The sequence below is a fragment of the Habropoda laboriosa genome, unplaced genomic scaffold, assembly GCF_001263275.1.
Source record: "Habropoda laboriosa isolate 0110345459 unplaced genomic scaffold, ASM126327v1 scaffold15, whole genome shotgun sequence".
Classification (NCBI taxonomy): Eukaryota; Metazoa; Arthropoda; class Insecta; order Hymenoptera; family Apidae; genus Habropoda; species Habropoda laboriosa.
In genome coordinates this window covers 2,119,364-2,137,994 of record NW_017100141.1, presented here as the reverse complement: position 1 = coordinate 2,137,994, position 18,631 = coordinate 2,119,364, and the positions used below count along the sequence as shown (strand labels likewise).

The 18,631-nt window shown below is 39.7% G+C and overlaps 2 protein-coding genes across 2 annotated transcripts in view; both read right to left on the bottom strand.

Moving 5' to 3' along the window:
- The window catches only part of LOC108571472 (ubiquitin-like modifier-activating enzyme 1), a 4,441-nt gene extending 3,485 nt beyond the window's left edge, over positions 1–956 (bottom strand). Inside the window, exon 1 of the mRNA XM_017933531.1 lies at positions 172–956. Within this exon, the coding sequence (XP_017789020.1) occupies positions 172–538 (367 nt within the window). The 5' untranslated portion in view covers positions 539–956. The remainder of the gene's footprint in view (positions 1–171) is intronic.
- A 1,331-nt stretch (positions 957–2,287) lies between these two features.
- Positions 2,288–15,737, bottom strand: LOC108571494 (kinesin-like protein KIF12). The gene is made up of 16 exons (XM_017933553.1): positions 15,634–15,737; positions 15,475–15,573; positions 9,075–9,167; positions 8,585–8,663; positions 8,181–8,393; positions 6,732–6,869; positions 6,511–6,652; positions 5,483–5,577; positions 5,277–5,418; positions 4,877–4,995; positions 4,504–4,608; positions 4,137–4,266; positions 3,837–4,062; positions 3,636–3,771; positions 3,102–3,316; positions 2,288–2,648 (listed from the first exon to the last, which is right to left on the bottom strand). Exons 1-16 carry the CDS (start codon positions 15,735–15,737, stop codon positions 2,288–2,290), a joined length of 2,397 nt encoding a protein of 798 aa, XP_017789042.1.
- Positions 15,738–18,631: the final 2,894 nt, after the last annotated feature.

Below are 18,631 nucleotides of genomic sequence, written 5' to 3'. Positions count from 1 at the left end.
AATACCAACGAAGACGGTATGCGTCATTATATCACCGAAGCGTAAGATCGCGCGATCGTAATCGATCGAAGCCACGAAAATTCGGACGGGTAACAAATCATCGAAGGATATTGCATTCCTCTTGAAAAAGGCGCTCACATGTTTCGCGATTCGCGGTATCAGACCACTCACCTATGTCCGCCTCGGTAAGATAGAATTGCGAACCGAGGTCCGAGATCTGGCACAGCGCGTCATCGTGTAAGGTAACGGATTTGACGCCGCCGAGGATGACGTTCTTAGCAATTTCCACGCCGAGTCCGCCAAGACCGGATATCAAGACATCTGAGGATGCCATGCGACGCATGGCTTCATGGCCGAGGACGTAAAGCTGCCTGGAGTATAGACCCTCGTCGATTTCGGCTGAAGCCCGGGACGTCGAACCATTTTTCGCCATGTCTGCGATCGTCGTCGAGTCGTCGGCTCCTCCCGTGGTGGCAGCAACGCGTCGCTTCTTGGCTGGGGGGTCAACGGAGCTCTCCACCACCTCAGCACTAGACATCGGACTTCACGGGGCGCCGTATTATGTCCGTCGATTGTTTTTCAACCCGGCCGACTGCACTTTAATAAAGCCCGTAACTTCTCACCGCCACGCACCGACCTTGCCACACGCGCCCGCTCTCTCTCTCTCTCTCTCTCTCTCTTTCTCCCCCTTTCTCGCCGCACCTCACGTCGCCCGTTCTCCGCTTCTTCGTCGTTTCCAGTTTACCCTTTCTAAACTGTGCTCGCACTCTTCCGCGATACCAGTGTCCATCCAAGAATGATTCTCGTTCTTTCATCCGCTCTGTTGCTGCTCTCTCGCAGTCGCACCAGCAGCAATCGCAATCGTGTCGATGCTTCCTCGATAAAGTGGGGATGACAACGATTCAAGCGATCGGTAAAACAGCGAGGCCGCCTTTGTGTCACGAAACAAAGGCGGTTTCTTTTCCTCCTCGTTGTACACTTTGCTCGAGGTTTTCGAAAGGACACGTGACAGGGAAACGAGGCAGGAGCACCAATTGATCATTTCCACGTCGAAATTTGAAATATTCTCACTTCCGCCGTTTTCCGTTGCAACATCGTTGCTCAACGTTACATCATGAATTTTGCATTTGAACACGGCCTGCTGATTGGAGTGCGAAACAAGCGAATGAAATGGCGGTTCTCATGTATAGGAAGAAACGATTGGTCGTTCAAGTCGTGTGCTAATTGCACGTTAAAATGGCTCTAGCCAATGTGGTAGAACGCTACTCTAAGATTTTACACTTGATGTACCTGAACAAACGCCATCTATGTAAGCGTCATTCTCGCTAGAAACACCGTATCTAACCTATCAGTTCTTCGTTTCTGCTTATCTGACGTGGCAAGATGATTATCTAATAAATTATGTATGCATCATCGGTGACTTATTGGTACGCAATTGCAGAATTGCTATAGCTGTGTCGATAACAGGCATAATAGGTCACGCATCTTTCTTTAGATTTTTCTTATCGGGGAAAACAAGAGGAATAATGTTTTCTTAATGTTCGCCCCACTTTATTTGCTCGGAACGTTTTCTTTTGTATTGAACATACTATTTTTAAACGATGCTCAATAACCAACTCGGTAACTTCCAGAACAATCCGGTTTGAAGGGAGCAGGGAAAGGGAATACGCAATTCAATTATTGAATCGCTCAATTTTTCAACCAAGTAGTTAGGTAAGAAAAAATAAAAGAACACCAGGTCTTTCAAAACAAATCAAATACTTTATTGCACGTAATATGGTCCACACACCATTTCCATTATAGAACATCTTTTAAACTATTCAGAGGTAGAATTCAACGATTCGCATCGATAACCTGAGCCATTTTCAATTCGCCACGAAAAAAGTGCTGATCTTTAAGATATCCACACCTAATTCTCACACACAGTTATATACTTCTACATGGAAATAATACCTCGACTACACGACTACTTCATTTTTATCACTTTGAAAACACGATATTATTGCGCTCTTACCGTACAACAAACTAATAACATTTTTGTCTCCTTTCGATCCTACTATCACCAACACATACATACATCCAACATCAAACTTCCAACTGCCTACTTAAAATAACCTCTCTCTACCTTTCGTTTTCACAGAATCACCGTACTATCTTACTTTTCCACGTACATCTCGTCCAATACAATCTTTCAACCCTACAACCAACCCAATGCTCTCGACCTGATATTCAGATCGTCACAATAGAAAATACATCGTCGACTATCGTGTTGATTGGCTGGATTTATTCAAAGTGGTTTATCCTCGTCGGTTGGTATGGGACTTCCGAACGCTCGTTGCGTCGTCTCCTCTTCTCTTTCCTTCGATTTTCTCGGCGTTCTTGCTACGTAAACCGTGTCCTCAGGTTCTGGAGTGCCAAACGGCGAAGAGGACTGTGACAATGCTGGAAAAGGAGCGGTTGGCGCTTCGGACTCTGCTGTGCCCGGTGCAGAGTTCACCATATCTAGAGGGCCGCTGAGAATCGAGTCTGGGGATTCGTTGTACGAGTGATCAGACGGTTGAACCGGTTCACCTAGGAGATCGTTCGTCTCTGAGGGTCTCCTCTCTTCAGGGACTGTTGAGGTACGGCGCGTGTTCGCCTTCTTGTACCTGTTATCACACGTTCCTCCAATTAGCGGATAGAATTGTAGCGATTGTGTTAAACGTGGACACACATTGTAGACTGAAGTTGGTTAATGCCTTTCTAAACTTGATTAAAATTTATACTTTATTTTACATTAATGATGATGTTTTATAGGACATTTAGCAGAACTTCTAGTCCACAATGTGGATAACAATTTTTCAGGATGCAAAAAGGTTACAATCCTTTTTAGGAAGGATTTTGAGGAGATCAAGTTTGATGGGATTTAATCTTTCAGGGTGTAATAATAATAATATTTGAAGTAAAGAACTTAATATGTAAAGAAGCTACAATTTTTTTAAAGAAGAATTTGGGAGTAGGTGTAAAGTATGTTCTTATGAAGAAAGGCTTCAGTGGGAATCTAAGGATTCGCTAATTTGAATATTGGATATATCAGTATCACAACGATTGGTGCTGCTTACTGATTGCCGTCTGTCGGTGACGTCGTCTGATCTGGACTCATTCTCGTCGTGCCATTTCCATTGTCCCAGGAATTGTGTCGACGATGATGACTCTTGTCTTTGTACGCTTCTGCTATGTTGTTGTAACTTCCCACGATTCTACGTTTGTCTAGCTCCTTCTGTATCTTCTCTGGCATACTGGTGGTTGATCTGTAGAGTCCATGTCTGATCATATCCTGCCAATTAAATCAATATAAAATTGGTATCGTTTCGCTAATTCTATTAAATCAGCTTCCAAGGAAGAAATCGAGGACTTAACTTAATTTGCAATATTCAATTTTTCTTATTTAAAAAAAAATGTAATTCGTTTGAAAAGAAAGTAATTCTATTAAATCAGTTTCCAAGGAAGAAGTCAAGGATTTAACTTACTCTGCAATATTTAATTTTCCTTATTTCAAAAAATACAGTTCTTCTGCCAAATGTTATCACATCTATGATTAAAGCGAAAAAAGTAGATAGACAAATACCACTTTCTTTCTCAACGTTTTTACGTACGCTCGAGAGAGGAGTTGGTTCCACGTTAGGGTTGGTCCAGACGTTGGTCGCTCCAGGTGCGTCCTCGTTGTTGTTGTCGTTCACTTCCGCCGAATAGGTGGGCCTGGCAGGTATTATAGGTGATCGACAACACACTCTACAGTAATAGAACCTACCAGATTAATTGAATATCAAGATCGTCTTAAATCCAGCCCTACTTACGAATTTACGTCCTCCAGTTTCTTCAGCAATCTTTCATTCTCCCTACAGACTAGCTCTTGATCTCTTATCACTTGCTCCCTGGTAGCGTACAATTCTGCATTCTCACGACGAAGAGCCTCGTTCTCTGTTATATACGCGTGGATCAGCTGACTTAATTCAGGACGTTCCATTTCCGATAATTTATCCAGATCTACCACCGGAGGCGTCAATGGTGCTTTTCTCTCAGCTGTGAATTTGCGAAAGAGTAGGAATAAGGAATACGAAGATTCTTACGGTTTTTCTTTTTCTCTTTTCAACCACCTTTCGACTCGCTGCGAACTATATTCGAAACGTCGCCACCCAGATGAAGAGCCGTCCTCAGGTGTTCGTTTTCCGTCTGAAGAGCTCCCACTTCTCTCTTCAAGCTAAGAATCAGTGCATCTCGAGCATCCTATAAAGTCAGATTTCGTTTATTTTAGCTTGTATCGCTTGTGTATTCGAGAATATGTACTCGGAACAGACTATAATGCTTCACGGTATAAAACGCACGAAGATCTTTTAGATCTATAGATCTTTTTAGAAATGAACAGGGAAAAGTCGTAATCAAAAAATTACAAATTAGAAGAATTTAGAAAATTCACAGTAAAAAATAGAAAAATAAACTTGCACGTAACATATCGTCACTCACCATTACCACGATAGGTTTTGTTCGAATCTTCTTCACCCTAGCTGCGTACCTCAGCGTGTTCAGTGTTTCACTTGCGTTTGACCTAGCTGCTGACACGCAGGCAATCTGAAGATTGAAGAAAATCGTTTGATTAGTCACTCTTCAAGACAGTGTGACCCACGATGGGTCACTCCAGCATGGACGACAGAAAACATCGAACGGATCCACCAGTGGATCACAATATTTGATAATGTTCTATGAAAAGATTGGAAACTGAAAAATTCAGTATCAATGATAATAAATTTAGGTAAAATCGATATGAATTTCTCTGCAGTCTTGAACACGTTGAATGTATAAATTATTAAGTTGTTGCAATTAGAATAACATTATTTACCATCAAGGTAACACCGTTTCCAGCCAAACTGTCTGCCAGAAGCTTGGTCAGTTTGCTGTCCCGGTACGGAATATGACCACCTTTGCGTTTTCCATCGCTCAACGAAGATATGCAGTAACCTTGTGGGAAAAAAGTGGAAAATTTCTTAGGAACATGATGTTGGCGAGTTTACGTAATTCGCACCATCAGGTGCGCCTATCGATTGCTCCACAGACGTTGATGTTGCGGGCAAAGCTTGCGCCCTTTCGTTCGACCAAATCGATTCGTACAATACTTCTGCATAATTGACACGGTGAAGTTTCCGACTTGTAATATAAAACGTGCACCGATTGCACGATATACGTTCTACACTCCGATTTACGAGATAAACGTTGGAGAAATTAATTTTTTTTTATTCTACCTAAAACCATCAGGCTTTTGTTGATGTTGTTCGCTTCCTCCAGAGTTTTCCCCTCGCTCTGTGTTTTCTTCGTCATCTCGCTGCCAGCCAGGTCGACGAAATTAATCTTCCCTTGTCTCGAGATGAACACGCTGTTATCCATCTGTCGATGTCAATACAGCTCAGTTTAATTTAGCTGTTTATTAAGCGATAATTAGGGTATTCACCTGTTGCTCAAAGGTGATGTTCACCGTGAGGATACTGTGACTTCTGCTCGAGTGATCGTTCATGTTGTGCGAGCCGACAGATCTATTTCTCATCCCTGAAGAAAGTCCATGTAAAATGGAAAACAGTTAGTACCAATTAACTTGGAACTTTCACTCACTTTTCTGCGATAAATTTTTCGCAAATTTTCTAAATTCTCTCGAGTGACCGTTCGAATTTTGCAAATCTCGTAAATTATAACACTTGTCTGGAAAGTGAAGATACATCGTGTCTAGGCTACAGCGGAATTTTTCTTAGGGTGCGGTCACTGTATCGACGTAGAAGTAGACTTCTTGGATCGCTTTTACGAATTTCATGAATTTCACGAATTTTACAAATTTTCTAAATTACGAGGTTCGTCAGGAATTTAAGGAATACCGCATCTAGGCCACAGAGGAATTTTCTTAAGGTGACTATACTGACGAAGATTCTCTAGCTCTCCGAGAAATTCGAAGATTTTCCCAAATTTCATAGATTCGAAGATTTTCCAAAATTTCGAAAATGACAAAACTTCTCCGGAGAGTAAAGAGACGTCAGATCTAGGCCAGGGTGGAATTTCCTTCGGAGTGTGGTTGCTATACCGACGTAAACGTAGACTTTCTGGCTCTCTATTGTCGGCGCGAGATTACACTTCACTCGAGTAGAAACGTCTTAGAAATGAAGACGTCAATTCAATCTCCAACCAATTCAATCTTCTCCGCTCAGACAGTTTTTCCTGAGAATTTTCGGATCATCCACCGCGGTATAACCATGAACCTCGAGAAGAGCTCCAGTGATTTTCATCTCAGTTCTCTTATCTGAGCTGGACAAAATTTCGACGGCTTTTGTATCTTTACTTTCCGGATAAGCCTTGTGTACTCTCGCGAGCATCGATATTCCAGTTAGATTCAGTATGTTCACCGGCGAGACACGTCGTTGCGTGCAGATAATCGATTAAAAGGGGTTAAAGTCCATCTGTCAAGGTGCAAAGGTGAAGATCGATAACAGCTACCTTCCTCGAGAACAGCCAAAAGGTCGTCAAGCTCCACGCATTCGACGGTGAAAAGATTCTCCACGAAGAAACCTCGGGTCTTTTTGCTCCATCGTACCATTAAGGGTTTCCTCGACGTTCCAGGATTTAACAGATCTATTACCTGTGGTTCACAGTTGAAATGCAACTGGTGAAACGACGATCTCTGAAGCTGTACGTTAATTCTGTAAGAAAAGACTGACCTTCTCGTTGTAGATCTCCAGAAAGGAAGCTTTCAGTACGAAGTTACATTCTTCTCGCTCTTGCAGCAATTTGAACAGGTAGACGAAAGACCGGAAGACCAGGCCGTGCTCCTCGGAGTAGGGACTCATGCTTTCAAACTGACGCAAAAATTGATTATTTTCGTCCTTTCGAATTGACGGAAAAATTTCTCTATCTAATTATCGAATTAAATCGATAATTTTTCCATGATTATTCTACGACAGAAGTAATGTGAAATTCAGGAGAACTTGTCAATCTTGGAATAGTTTGTATAAATAAGAAGGATCGATGTCTCTTGGAAGCCTGTATTTCTACGACGTTAAATTTTCATATTTTCATATTATACAAAATTGACGGTTAAGCTAAAAATGGTAACATATCGAGAATAGTCGTACGTCGTGAATAATTTGTAGGATTAAGTTAAGTTTACTTGGTGCTCGTACTTCTTGAACATGTCAAAATAAAAAAAGGATAGTATACAGACGTCAATTCTGTCAGAAAGTGACAGGATTAATCGTTCCATTCTTAACCATTCATTGATAATTTTATTTATGTCCGTGATCACGTGGTATATTTCGTCAACAACAAGTAGAACAGGCATCGTTTCTACTTTGTCATTATCTTATCTACGCACGTCGATCAGTATTAACCTTTCCGTTAAGTTTATACGTGGTGTACAACTTGGCCAACTGTTTTAATACATTATTCGTAACGTCATTTGGTATACACTTCCTGGCTGAAACTTTCTCAGAGTACACTTCGTTCCCATCGTAAGAAGAAAAGAGAAGAAAAATGAATTTCTGAAGGTACACTTCGTTCCCATTGTGAGAAGAAAAATAAATGTATGAAAGTACACTTCGTTTCCACCGTAAGAAAAAAAGTGAATTTCTGGAAGTACACTTCATTTCCATCGTAAGAAAAGGAGAAGGAAATGAATTTCTGAAAGTACACTTCATTTCCATCGTAAGAAGAGGAGAAGGAAATGAATTTCTGAAAATACACTTCGTTCCCATCGTAAGAAAAGGAGAAAGGAAGTGAATTTCTGAAAGTACACTTCGTTCTCATCGTAAGAAAGGGAGAAGGAAATGAATTTCTGAAAGTACACTTCATTTCCATCGTAAGAAGAGGAGAAGGAAATGAATTTCTAAAAGTACACTTCATTTCCATCGTAAGAAGAGGAGAAGGAAATGAATTTCTGAAAGTACACTTCATTCCCATCGTAAGAAATAAAGAGAAAGAAGTGAATTTCTAAAGATACACTTCTTCCCATCGTAAGAAAAAAATTAATTTCTGAAAGTACACTTCGTTCCCATCGTAAGGAAGAAAGAGGAAGGAATGAATTTCTGAAGATACACTTCTTCCCATCGTAAGAAAAAAAAAAGGAGAAAAGCGGAAAAAAAAGAGACAGAAGTTTCGAAAAAGGTTCCAACCATCCCAGGAGGTCCAGTAAGTGTATGAGTCTTTCCACTTCCGGTTTGTCCGTAGCAGAAAGCGGTGCAACTGAACCCTTCCACCGCCATTTCGATGAGCTTCTTCACGCCAGAGAATTGTAAGATGTCCTCCTGAGTGGCCGTGGGCTCGAACACCACGTTGTACGAAAATAATTTGCCTTTCTTGTCCCCGCCAGCCGGAGTTCCTTCGCACTGTACAGTGCCAAGCGATAAAAGTCGTCGTGAATTTACGATACTGACGAGTTTACGTTTTAATTAAAAGCCTTACGAGAGGAAAAAAGGTGAAAGAAGGTTGTTGTATCGAATTATCGAGGGTATTATCTGTGCGTCTTAGTTACTATTTAAAACCGACTAGAGAAGGAAGTTAAAGGAAATGGACTCACGTATATCTGACCGTCCCCAGGAAATTGCACGGCCATATTGTCGCCGGCTTTAACTTCTCTACCGCTAAGCGGGCGTACTCTGGATAACGAGGAATTCATTGTGAAATCGATATTGTATAATTATTCCTGAGAATATTTTGAATCCTAACAAAAATAATCAATGGACATGGAAAAATATTTTAAATAAGGTTTGATACTTTAAATAAGACAAACTTGTGTCGTATACATCCCTTCGAGAAAAGTGTCACGAGTGAAATATTGTCACTTTTCATTTTATTTTTTTGGGATATTTTTTAATACACAAATGTACCATCGGAAGATATTTCAGAAGTTGAACTGTAATACTTGAAACGACCAAATTTTAGCTGACGTATATTTCACAGTGCTATAATTACGCAATTTTGCAAATGGCAAAGAATATTTTTTAGAGTAACTATTACACCTTGTGCTTTGATTAATTCTAGAAAATTCATTAATTTTGTATATTTACCTGACGACTACATTTATGTTATTCTCTGGAAGTAAATGTTTAGTGGCGATCACTCTCTTGTCTCCATCGACCAGCCTCTCGATGCTGCCAGTCCTGAAATCGAGACAATCGGACAGCTAGAAATTTGTCTAGAAATGAAAAAATTAAAACTAACGTTCTCTCGTAGAATCGTAACATCGTTCTCTCCCTTATCACGATCGAACGTCTCACGATTGACCTCCCTATCACGTTGGCTAAATAATAGAGGAGGTTCAATCAATTTGGCTAACTGAACCTGTCGAAGAAAAATCGCGTGATTGACCAAGGTTCGTTTATGATTTCGCCTTTTTTCCCTCCTTCGGTACACCAAGTTTATCGTGATATTGAAAACGACTGATTGCTTGGATAAACAATAATTTAAGTGGACGTTAACTAGGTTTCCCGAGAAAGATGTGCTTCCTTTAACCTTTCAGCCACGGTGAAGTTTCGCGTAAACGACGTTGATACTTTGAAAAACAATAGAAGAAAAGTTCGAATCGAAACATGCGAAAGTAATTTACACGGATTTCAACGTGAGATGAATAAGTTAGCCACCGTAGTGGTTTTCCATAACGAAAATGTTAGTTAGAATTTAGAGGAAAGCCACTGTAGTGGCGTACAGTAGGTAAAGGGTTAATATTGGGAGAATAGCTGAAATGAATTGCATAATTATTCCAGGATTTTACTTTTCTCGAGTGCAGGAAACTTAACGAATTTTCGTTGATAGAATCTTTCCTTTTTGGAATCTTAAAGTAAGCTTCCAAAGCATCCAAGAATAGCTAAAACGAACAGCATAATTATTCCACGATTTTTCTTTTCTGGAGAGCAGGAAAATTAATGAATTTTCACTAATAGAATCTTGAAGTAAGCTCCGAAAGCTCACGAAGCTTGCGAAGCTCCCTTTAACCATATTGAAGCTTTCCACGTCGCGTGTACAGTAGGTGACTACGGTGCACCACGTCAATTTCCCTAAATAAAACTTTCATTAACACGTTCACTGCCACCGGAATATCTAGACCGCATACGCTGCGTCCATTGCATCGAACGTGTTAAACGAAAAACAAAGTTATGCAAAATATACGAAAAAGAAAGATAAGAGTATCAAGAACTGAACTCGTATGGATATTTTTTCTATAATTAAACATTTAAACGTGACTTTTTAACTTCGTTTCAACGCTCCGGTAAATCGCAGCAATTCTCTCGTGGAACGTGTTGAAGAAAGGCGCTGCTCTAACGAAATCTACGATCTAAGTTACACAAATCACGGGAACAATTTAACGTTTGAAATTTTGTTGTTATAATATACGTCTATTACGGTTAGTTTCCACTGGACGGCCGATAACAATCGTCACGGTGTGACCGTGAAAGCTTCGAATTGCACGCGTAGAAATTTCAATTTCTCAGTCGTCCATTTATCCTCCATACAGGGGAGAGCGGGGTAATGCCGGCTGCATAAGCAAGAAATGCTGTAAAATTTGAACAAGTGACACATTTCTTAATTTTTTTATATTAATTGATAGCTTGAAGTGCCTGGTTTGTATCAGCATGGCCGAGAAGGTATAAATTTACATTGCAATAAAATTGGAAACAAAAAACTAAAAAAGGGCATTTGGCTGGAATTACCCCACTAGTGGGCCATGACTTTTTCTTTATAAAAGGGGTAAGGAAACTGTTACATTAGTAAAAATTTTTATTATTTTGAGTTTAATTTTATTATTTTCACGAAGCTTTCTCACATTTTCCAATCGACCCAAAAAATAGGAAAAAAAAAAAACACTTTACTCATCACACTCCTGTGAAAACATGAGGTGACAATTTTCTCGTTCTATGACGTAATTCCGCGAAGAATGCAACGATAGTGTCGATTTTAACGGCGACACGATTATCGAGCATAGGTTACGTGAAACTATTCGAAGACCCCGAGTTTATCCTGCATCGCGACCTTCTAATGTATTCGCCAGCGGAAATTACAATTATGTTAAAAGCGTGATAAAAAGCGACCGCTCGAATCGCCACGTGTGTGTGTGCGGTGAAGCATCGACGTGGTACAATCGATAAGCTTTCACGAATTGCAATCGTTCGTACTGGTGAAGCTTTCAGTAAGAGTATTATGAAAAGGAAATGTTCTAATGAAAATTACAGGGTGAATTTCGATTCGTCGTTTCTCCTAGCGTTAGCGGGAGCTTTCCTTATTTCGATCGCGTTCACCTGCCTCGTTCGTTTAATCTAGCGAAATTTTCACGAGGATCATGAAAAAAAAATGTTGTAATGAGAATTAAAGGGTGAATTTCGATTCTCAGCTTTGAAACTTTCACGAGTATTGTGGGAAAAAATTGTTCTAATGAAAAGTAGAGGGTGAATTTCGATTCTCAGTTTTGAAATTTCCACGAGTGTTATAGAAAAAGAATTGTTCTAATGAAAAGTAGAGGATGAATTTCGATTCTCAGTTCTGGAACTTTCAAGAGTATGTATTATGGAAAGAAAAATTGTTCTAATGAAAATTAGAGGGTGAATTTCCTAACATTAGCAAGAGCTTTCCTTATTTCGATCGCGTTCACGTGCCTCGTTCGCTTAATCTAGCGAAATTTTCACGAGGATCATGAAAAAAAAATATTGTAATGAGAATTAAAGGGAGAATTTCGATTGGTCATTTTTCCCAGCATTAGCGAGTGCTTTCGTTATTTCGATCGTGTTCACGTGCTTTATTCGCTTAATCACGCGAGCTTTGACACGTCCAGCCTCGCGAAATGACCATTTATCGATTAGAATTACGTTACGCGGGTCGATTTTTTCAAAGAGACACGGACTTGATTAATTATCATGATCTAGAGCTAGTTTTTTTAGTGATTCATCAGCGAGATCTTGGTATATCTACACTTGCTAATGGCGTCTGCGGTATGTGTTCGTGTTTCGCGTATTTGTAATTCGGTTCACGGATCCGAGTTGCATTGGTCATCGATAAAATTGTCTGGCAGTATCGTATGATAATAGATCACGTATTTGCTCGATAATGTGTTCCTCTTTCCTGGACGCTATCTTTCGCTGCTTCGACAGAAAATGTATGACTAATATTCGGAGATTAACGACTGTAAACCATTTCACCGATACAGTTATCTCTGATTACTTCGAGAAATTGGATAATTTTCAATCGGATTTTTATATAAATGTAATTTTTCGACGAGGTTTCAGTTAGATAAAACATTCACTTTTGGGAAAGTCGCTAATGGGTCACTTTTGACCCAGCTGGCCGTTCTAATATTAACTTGGCTCATTTATGATTAAGACTCTAATCAAATTTCGCTGTTGTAAATATTCCAAAAGAATTTTTATATTTATTGAGGAAAGTTTGAAACATCTGACTTGACGAACAATTTTATAATGCAGTAGAGACTTCAATAAGCATTCCAGAATGCTTTCGTATCTCGTTAAAGCCTAGAACAGTATGAAAATTAGACCCACGAAGTGTCAGAAAATATGTTTGCCTACGAAATTTCATTTTTAAAAATTTAATCAAAACATTAATATAAAAATATGCAATTCGAAGAGCTCTCCTTTCGACAATTCAGTCTCTCCCTCTTCCCAGCAGACTAAAAACGTTACAACAGTATGAAAATTAGGCCCACAAAGTGTCAGAAAATATGTTCGCCTACGAAGAGTTCACATTAATTTTTATTTTTATTTTTAAATAAAAGAATGCATAAAAGTTTGATTGAAAAAATGAATACAAAAATATTATAGGTACAATTCGAAGAGCTCTCCCCTCGACAATCCGGTCTCTCCCTCTTCCCAGCTGACTAAAACCGTCGAAAGACCACATTTCGTTTCCCCATTTTATTCAACGTCATTCCACCCGCGGTGTTATTCATTTCCACCCATAAAAACCAGCCCGCGGCAGGGAAAATACGCGTTTCACGTGTCTGAACGCAAAGATCTCTTTTACACGGGCTCGCGATCGTCGCGATATTGACCGACAGAAAGGAGACAAGCCGGCAAGGTCCCGCAATCGATACTCGGCATCGAAATGTGTCGCAACTGCGACGTATGTCTATCAATGTCTGTAGCTGAACGAAACGATCGAGGGTGAGTTTACACACGAGCAAACCCTCCTCCTCGACTGTAGGAAAATTAAATCGAACGACCAAGTCGCAACAGCTCCTTCGACGCGTTACCATCCAACTTGTGTGTTATCTATTGGCCTGGATCTTCTAGAGAATTTACCAGGAAACGATTCGATTCACTAATTCACCCGTCAACTTCTTCAACCACCAATTTATTCATAGGTTCTCCCTTTCGAAATCTACTCCGATTCCGCATAGTTTCCCATTCGACAATCTTTCCGACGAGCCGCTAATGCGAATGATCGTCGTCGACCATCGTTCGCGATAATTTCGCTGCGGTAATTTTCCGTCGGTCAATATTCCTTCGCGGCTGTTCGGTTTCCTTTTTTTTTCGTCGACAGCCGGAAGTTTCGCGATTTTTATCGTTTATTTCGTGTCTTATTTTTTTTTTTTTTGTATTCTCTTTCTTCCTTCGATTTGCGTGCTAATAATTGCGCGTTATCGTAAGATTGCGAAGATAAGCGACTTCTCGGTAATGATTATCTGACAGGTCTTGGTTATCGCTGTATGAAAAATCGATCAGAAGGAAAGGGACGTTCTTCTTATTTACCGGTGATAATGTACGCGTAATCTATACAATATTCATAAATTGATCGATACGCAAGGACGTTATCGTTTATGTATCTGCGTTGGTGAAAGAAGGGAAGGGTGGACAGAGAGAGAGAGAGTAATCGTTGCATCGATTAGGTTCTTTCGCAGGAACGTTGAAAAGCGAATCGATAGTTTCCTACGTAAACGTTTGCTTACACTGTCCACTTACGCAAAATTGCTGTGGAAGCGTTGATGTTCCATCAGATAGTGTTAACACGGCTTATTTAAGGAACTTTCGTTGTGTTCGCCGTAGTTATGGAAATTACTCGGTTATTTTTAGTTCGGGATTTCAGTAAAATGGGAACGACGAAGAACGGCGAATCCTTGGAAACACGATTTTCCATGATTTCTTGAACCGTGATCAATCGAAGGTGTCTTGATCGAATTGAAATATCAAAATACATACTCTTGAGAGATTTTATGTATATGTACTCTTGTTACAATTTAAATGGAATAAGAAAGACAAAAAAGTGAAATATTGAAAATTCGATTTTCCTTAATTTTCCAATTTCTCAAAGTTGTTCAAAGAATACTTACTTGTTATCATGAGTTTGTGGCAAGCTATTCTTCCCAACTACTCATTTGTACTTCTCAATTTAAATATAATAAGAATGTTAAAAAAGTGAAATATTGAAAATTCGATTTTCCTTAATTTTCCAATTTCTCAAAGTTGTTCAAAGAATACTCACTTGTTATCATGAGTTTGTGGCAAGCTATTCTTCCTAATTGCACATTTTTACTTCTCAGTTTAAGTAGAATAAGAATTTGAAAAAAGTGAAATATTGAAAATTCGATTTTCCTTAATTTACCAATTTCTCGAAGTTGTTCAAAGAATACTCACTTGTTATCATGAGTTTGTGGCAAGCTATTCTTCCCAACTACTCATTTGTACTTCTCAATTTAAATACAATAAGAATGTTAAAAAAGTGAAATATTGAAAACTCGATTTTCCTTAATTTCCTAATTTCTAGAAGGTGTCTCAATCGAATTACAGTGTCAAAAATAATTCTCTGTCATTTCCATGAGTTTACAGTAAGCTATTCTTCCTAATTACACATTTTTACTTCTCAGTTTAAGTAGAATAAGAATTGGAAAAAAGTGAAATATTGAAAACTCGATTTTCCTTAATTTCCTAATTTCTAGAAGGTGTCTCAATCGAATTACAGTGTCAAAAATAATTCTCTGTCATTTCCATGAGTTTACAGTAAGCTATTCTTCCTAATTACACATTTTTACTTCTCAGTTTAAGTAGAATAAGAATTGGAAAAAAGTGAAATATTGAAAACTCGATTTTCCTTAATTTCCTAATTTCTAGAAGGTGTCTCAATCGAATTACAGTGTCAAAAATAATTCTCTGTCATTTCCATGAGTTTACAGTAAGCTATTCTTCCTAATTACACATTTTTACTTCTCAGTTTAAGTAGAATAAGAATTTGAAAAAAGTGAAATATTGAAAATTCAATTTTCCTTAATCTCCTAATTTCTAGAAAGTGTCTCAGTCAAATTAAAGTGTTAAAAAAATACTCACTCATTTCCTCGAGTCTATAGCAAACAATTCTTCCCAACCACTCATTTTTACTTCTCAATTAAAATAGAATAGTAACCGATTTTCTTTAATTTCCCGATTTCTAGAGAGTGTCTTAATCGACTAAAAGTGTTAAAAATATACTCACTCGTTTCCGCGAGACTGCAGCAAGCTACTCTTCCCAATTACTTTGACACCAGAACTGCTCCTTCCTGGACTATTCCCTCTGGAAGTGCTCTTCCCCGGACTATTCCCCCTGGAAGCGGTCTTCCCCGGACTATTCCCCCTGGAAGTAGCCTGATTCGACGGGCTATTGCCGCGTGACACGCGACTCTTCCCCTTATCCCTCTTTGCATTTTCTTTTTGAAGACTCTCGCCTCGGGAAGGCGACGGATTCTTCACAAGCACCATTCGTCCACCTTCGCACCAATCATAAATTACATTCTCTACGAGCCCCTCGAAACTTGAAACAATCTAATTCTTCGAAGTCGTTCGAAGAAAGAGAAATTAATCCACAGAAATTCAACGACAAAGGAAAGAAGCGAATCTTGGCTGATCTTCACAAATCGTGCGATCGGTGTCGTTCTCACGAGACGAGCCCGAACAATCGAACAATCTATTTCATACCCGCGGATCATGATGAGTCGATCGAGAAAAGTGAAATGGCTCATTTTCCAGGATTCACAATAGCGAAAGTCTTTCGTCCACGTAGAAGAACGAAAATTTATACAACAACACGCCGTTTAATTACCCGCTTACATACGGGATGATAATTACACGTTGGTGCAGTTCAAGCGAAAGTTGTACACGCTAATTGGGATTCCGAGTAGAAATTCCGCGGCCGCTCATCGATAGATGAAGGAGAGAATTGAGCATTGAACAAAACCGCCTGTATAATTCGACGATTAAACGAAAGTAGCTACGTAGATACTCTGTACGGAGCTTTTTTCTTCTTTTTCTCTTCAGCCGCATCGATCAACGTTTCTTGGTACGCGGGTTTGTAGAAACTTTTATTCATAAGGAACAAGCACGGGAGTTGACGACTTCAGTAACACCTTTCGTTTTGAATCGAGAATGAACGCGGTTCACCGGCGGATTTTCGAAGTGAAAGCAAATAAGATCGGCGGTGAATTCGTTCTACTCGAATGAGACACTTCAATTAACCAACGAGTCAAATTCATAGCATGTTTGACAATTATGGTACTTGGTTTTCTAATACCGTTTCATCGAGATAATCGCGCGACAATCGAAAGAAGAATGCGAATTTTACTTTTACTTCCTTGTTACAGTGATTGTATGTACGATCTTTCGTTCCAATGAATTTGCAAGCAGAACTTTTCATTTGTTACAGTTTCTAAACCCCGAATCCTCGAAACTCTCAATTTTCACGGTGGATTGAATGAAATCGCGTGATCGATCGCTGCGAAAATTAACGTAGAAATCGTTGAATTCCCAGAGTGAAGTGTTGCGAAACTACTGTACATCGTCGAGTGTCCATAAGTTGTACTCTAAGCTACTCCACTTACATTCGAAATTTCATAGATCGTTCAAAATTGTCCCATCACCCGAACTTCGTCCAACTTCCTTCGAATCTTCCCCCGGTGTGAAATTCCCCGTTTTGTCACTTGGAACGAAATCTACTGTCTTCGCTGTAGCGAAACGTGTGGCAATTAGTATGGACACCCCCGAGTTACAGGATAACGGAAACTCGTGCAATAGCAACAACAGACGGCACGCTACTGACACACGTCGGGGGTGGTTTTTCCTATAGTCGATGTTCCTCGATCGAAACTGTGGTGTCCGTGGTGGTCGTTTGTTCAGACACGCGTCGTTCTTCCTTCGTCCAAAGTTGCGGTCATCGTCCACGTGGGTCTCGATGGTTACGTCAGAGTGAACTTGACACGTTGCGTCGCGGTGCATACGTCATGGTGATCAATGGGCCAGCCGGAACCATTTCTTTGACATAGAATTCGAGTGGGGAGTGTGTGAAGCAACTGTTGACAGTGGGCTTAAATATGAGAGTACGTATGTTGTTCAATTATGAAGGTAAATTCGACTACTATGAGGTTGGGAATAGCGGAAGAACCGTGAAATGTGGAGGAATGTTTCGTGTATTTAGCCCTTTAACGAATTTCAGATTTCTTACTTCAGAGTAGGGAAATGGTTAATTCTTTGATAATTGACTGAGAAGCGATATTGAGTAATTGTCACTTGGTAAGTGATTAATCAAGACAGAGAGCAGATCTGTGGGCCTCCATAAATTTGCTCACCATAGTGAAATAGGGGATATATTGAATATTTAAATAAAATAGTATAGTGTATTTCTGCGCTACTTTTAAAAAATTTCAAAGGAGATTCGATTTGCAATCTTTCCCATAGCAAAATGAGCGCAGAGGGTTTTAAATTCTCAACCTTGCGAATAGCGGAAGAACCGTGAAATATCGAGGAATGTTTGGTGTATTTAACTATCTACTTAACCCTTTACCGAATTTCAGATTTCCCACCTTAAATTACGAAAATTATTAAAATACTTTTGTCCAAGTATACGATGACTTTAGATTCAAATAAAGAAGCAATTATCTTCAGTGCTCGACTCAAGAGTGTCTTCTAATTTCAGAAACGCATTTCTACCCGTGTTCTTCTGTCGAGAAAGAGTTCACCCTTGGCGGAAGAAAGCAAAAGCAAAGAGAGACCAGCGTGGATGCACGGGGAGTCGTTCGACTCGAAAATTACGGGAGGATGCCCCGTGGAAATGACCAGCTATAAATACGCCGTGAGAGTGAGCGGGGCCACGTAGTAAACTTTATTGCAGCTCGTTTTCCGTTGTGGGCTCCAAAACCGTTGGAAAAATCCACTTTCTTCTCTTCTCCACAGCCACCCTCCTTTCAACCTTCATATTTTCGCACCGGGTAGCCTCTTCGTCCTTGCCTCGCCAGTTTCTTCGCTCTTCTTCTTTACTTGAAGAGACAGAAATATATTTCACGTTCTTTTCAACCTAGGATACGATTGATATCTGTGTCGATCACTATCGTACCTCCAACGCTGACTAAAGTAACGGTCACAAAACTATCGTAGCGGTATTTGTCGTAAGTCCAGATGGAACACACGTGGAATGACAATCGCCTTTCTTCCACGTTACGAGATGCACGATTATGTTTTACCGTGGACTATATACACAGCTGTGAGTCATAAGTGTGACACGTTCGAATGTAAAAAACACTACAGTGTCCCTAAATTTTTTTTTTTTTAAATCTGAGCGTGAGAAAGAGGAAATGAGAGAAACGCGGATGTCGAATTATTTCATC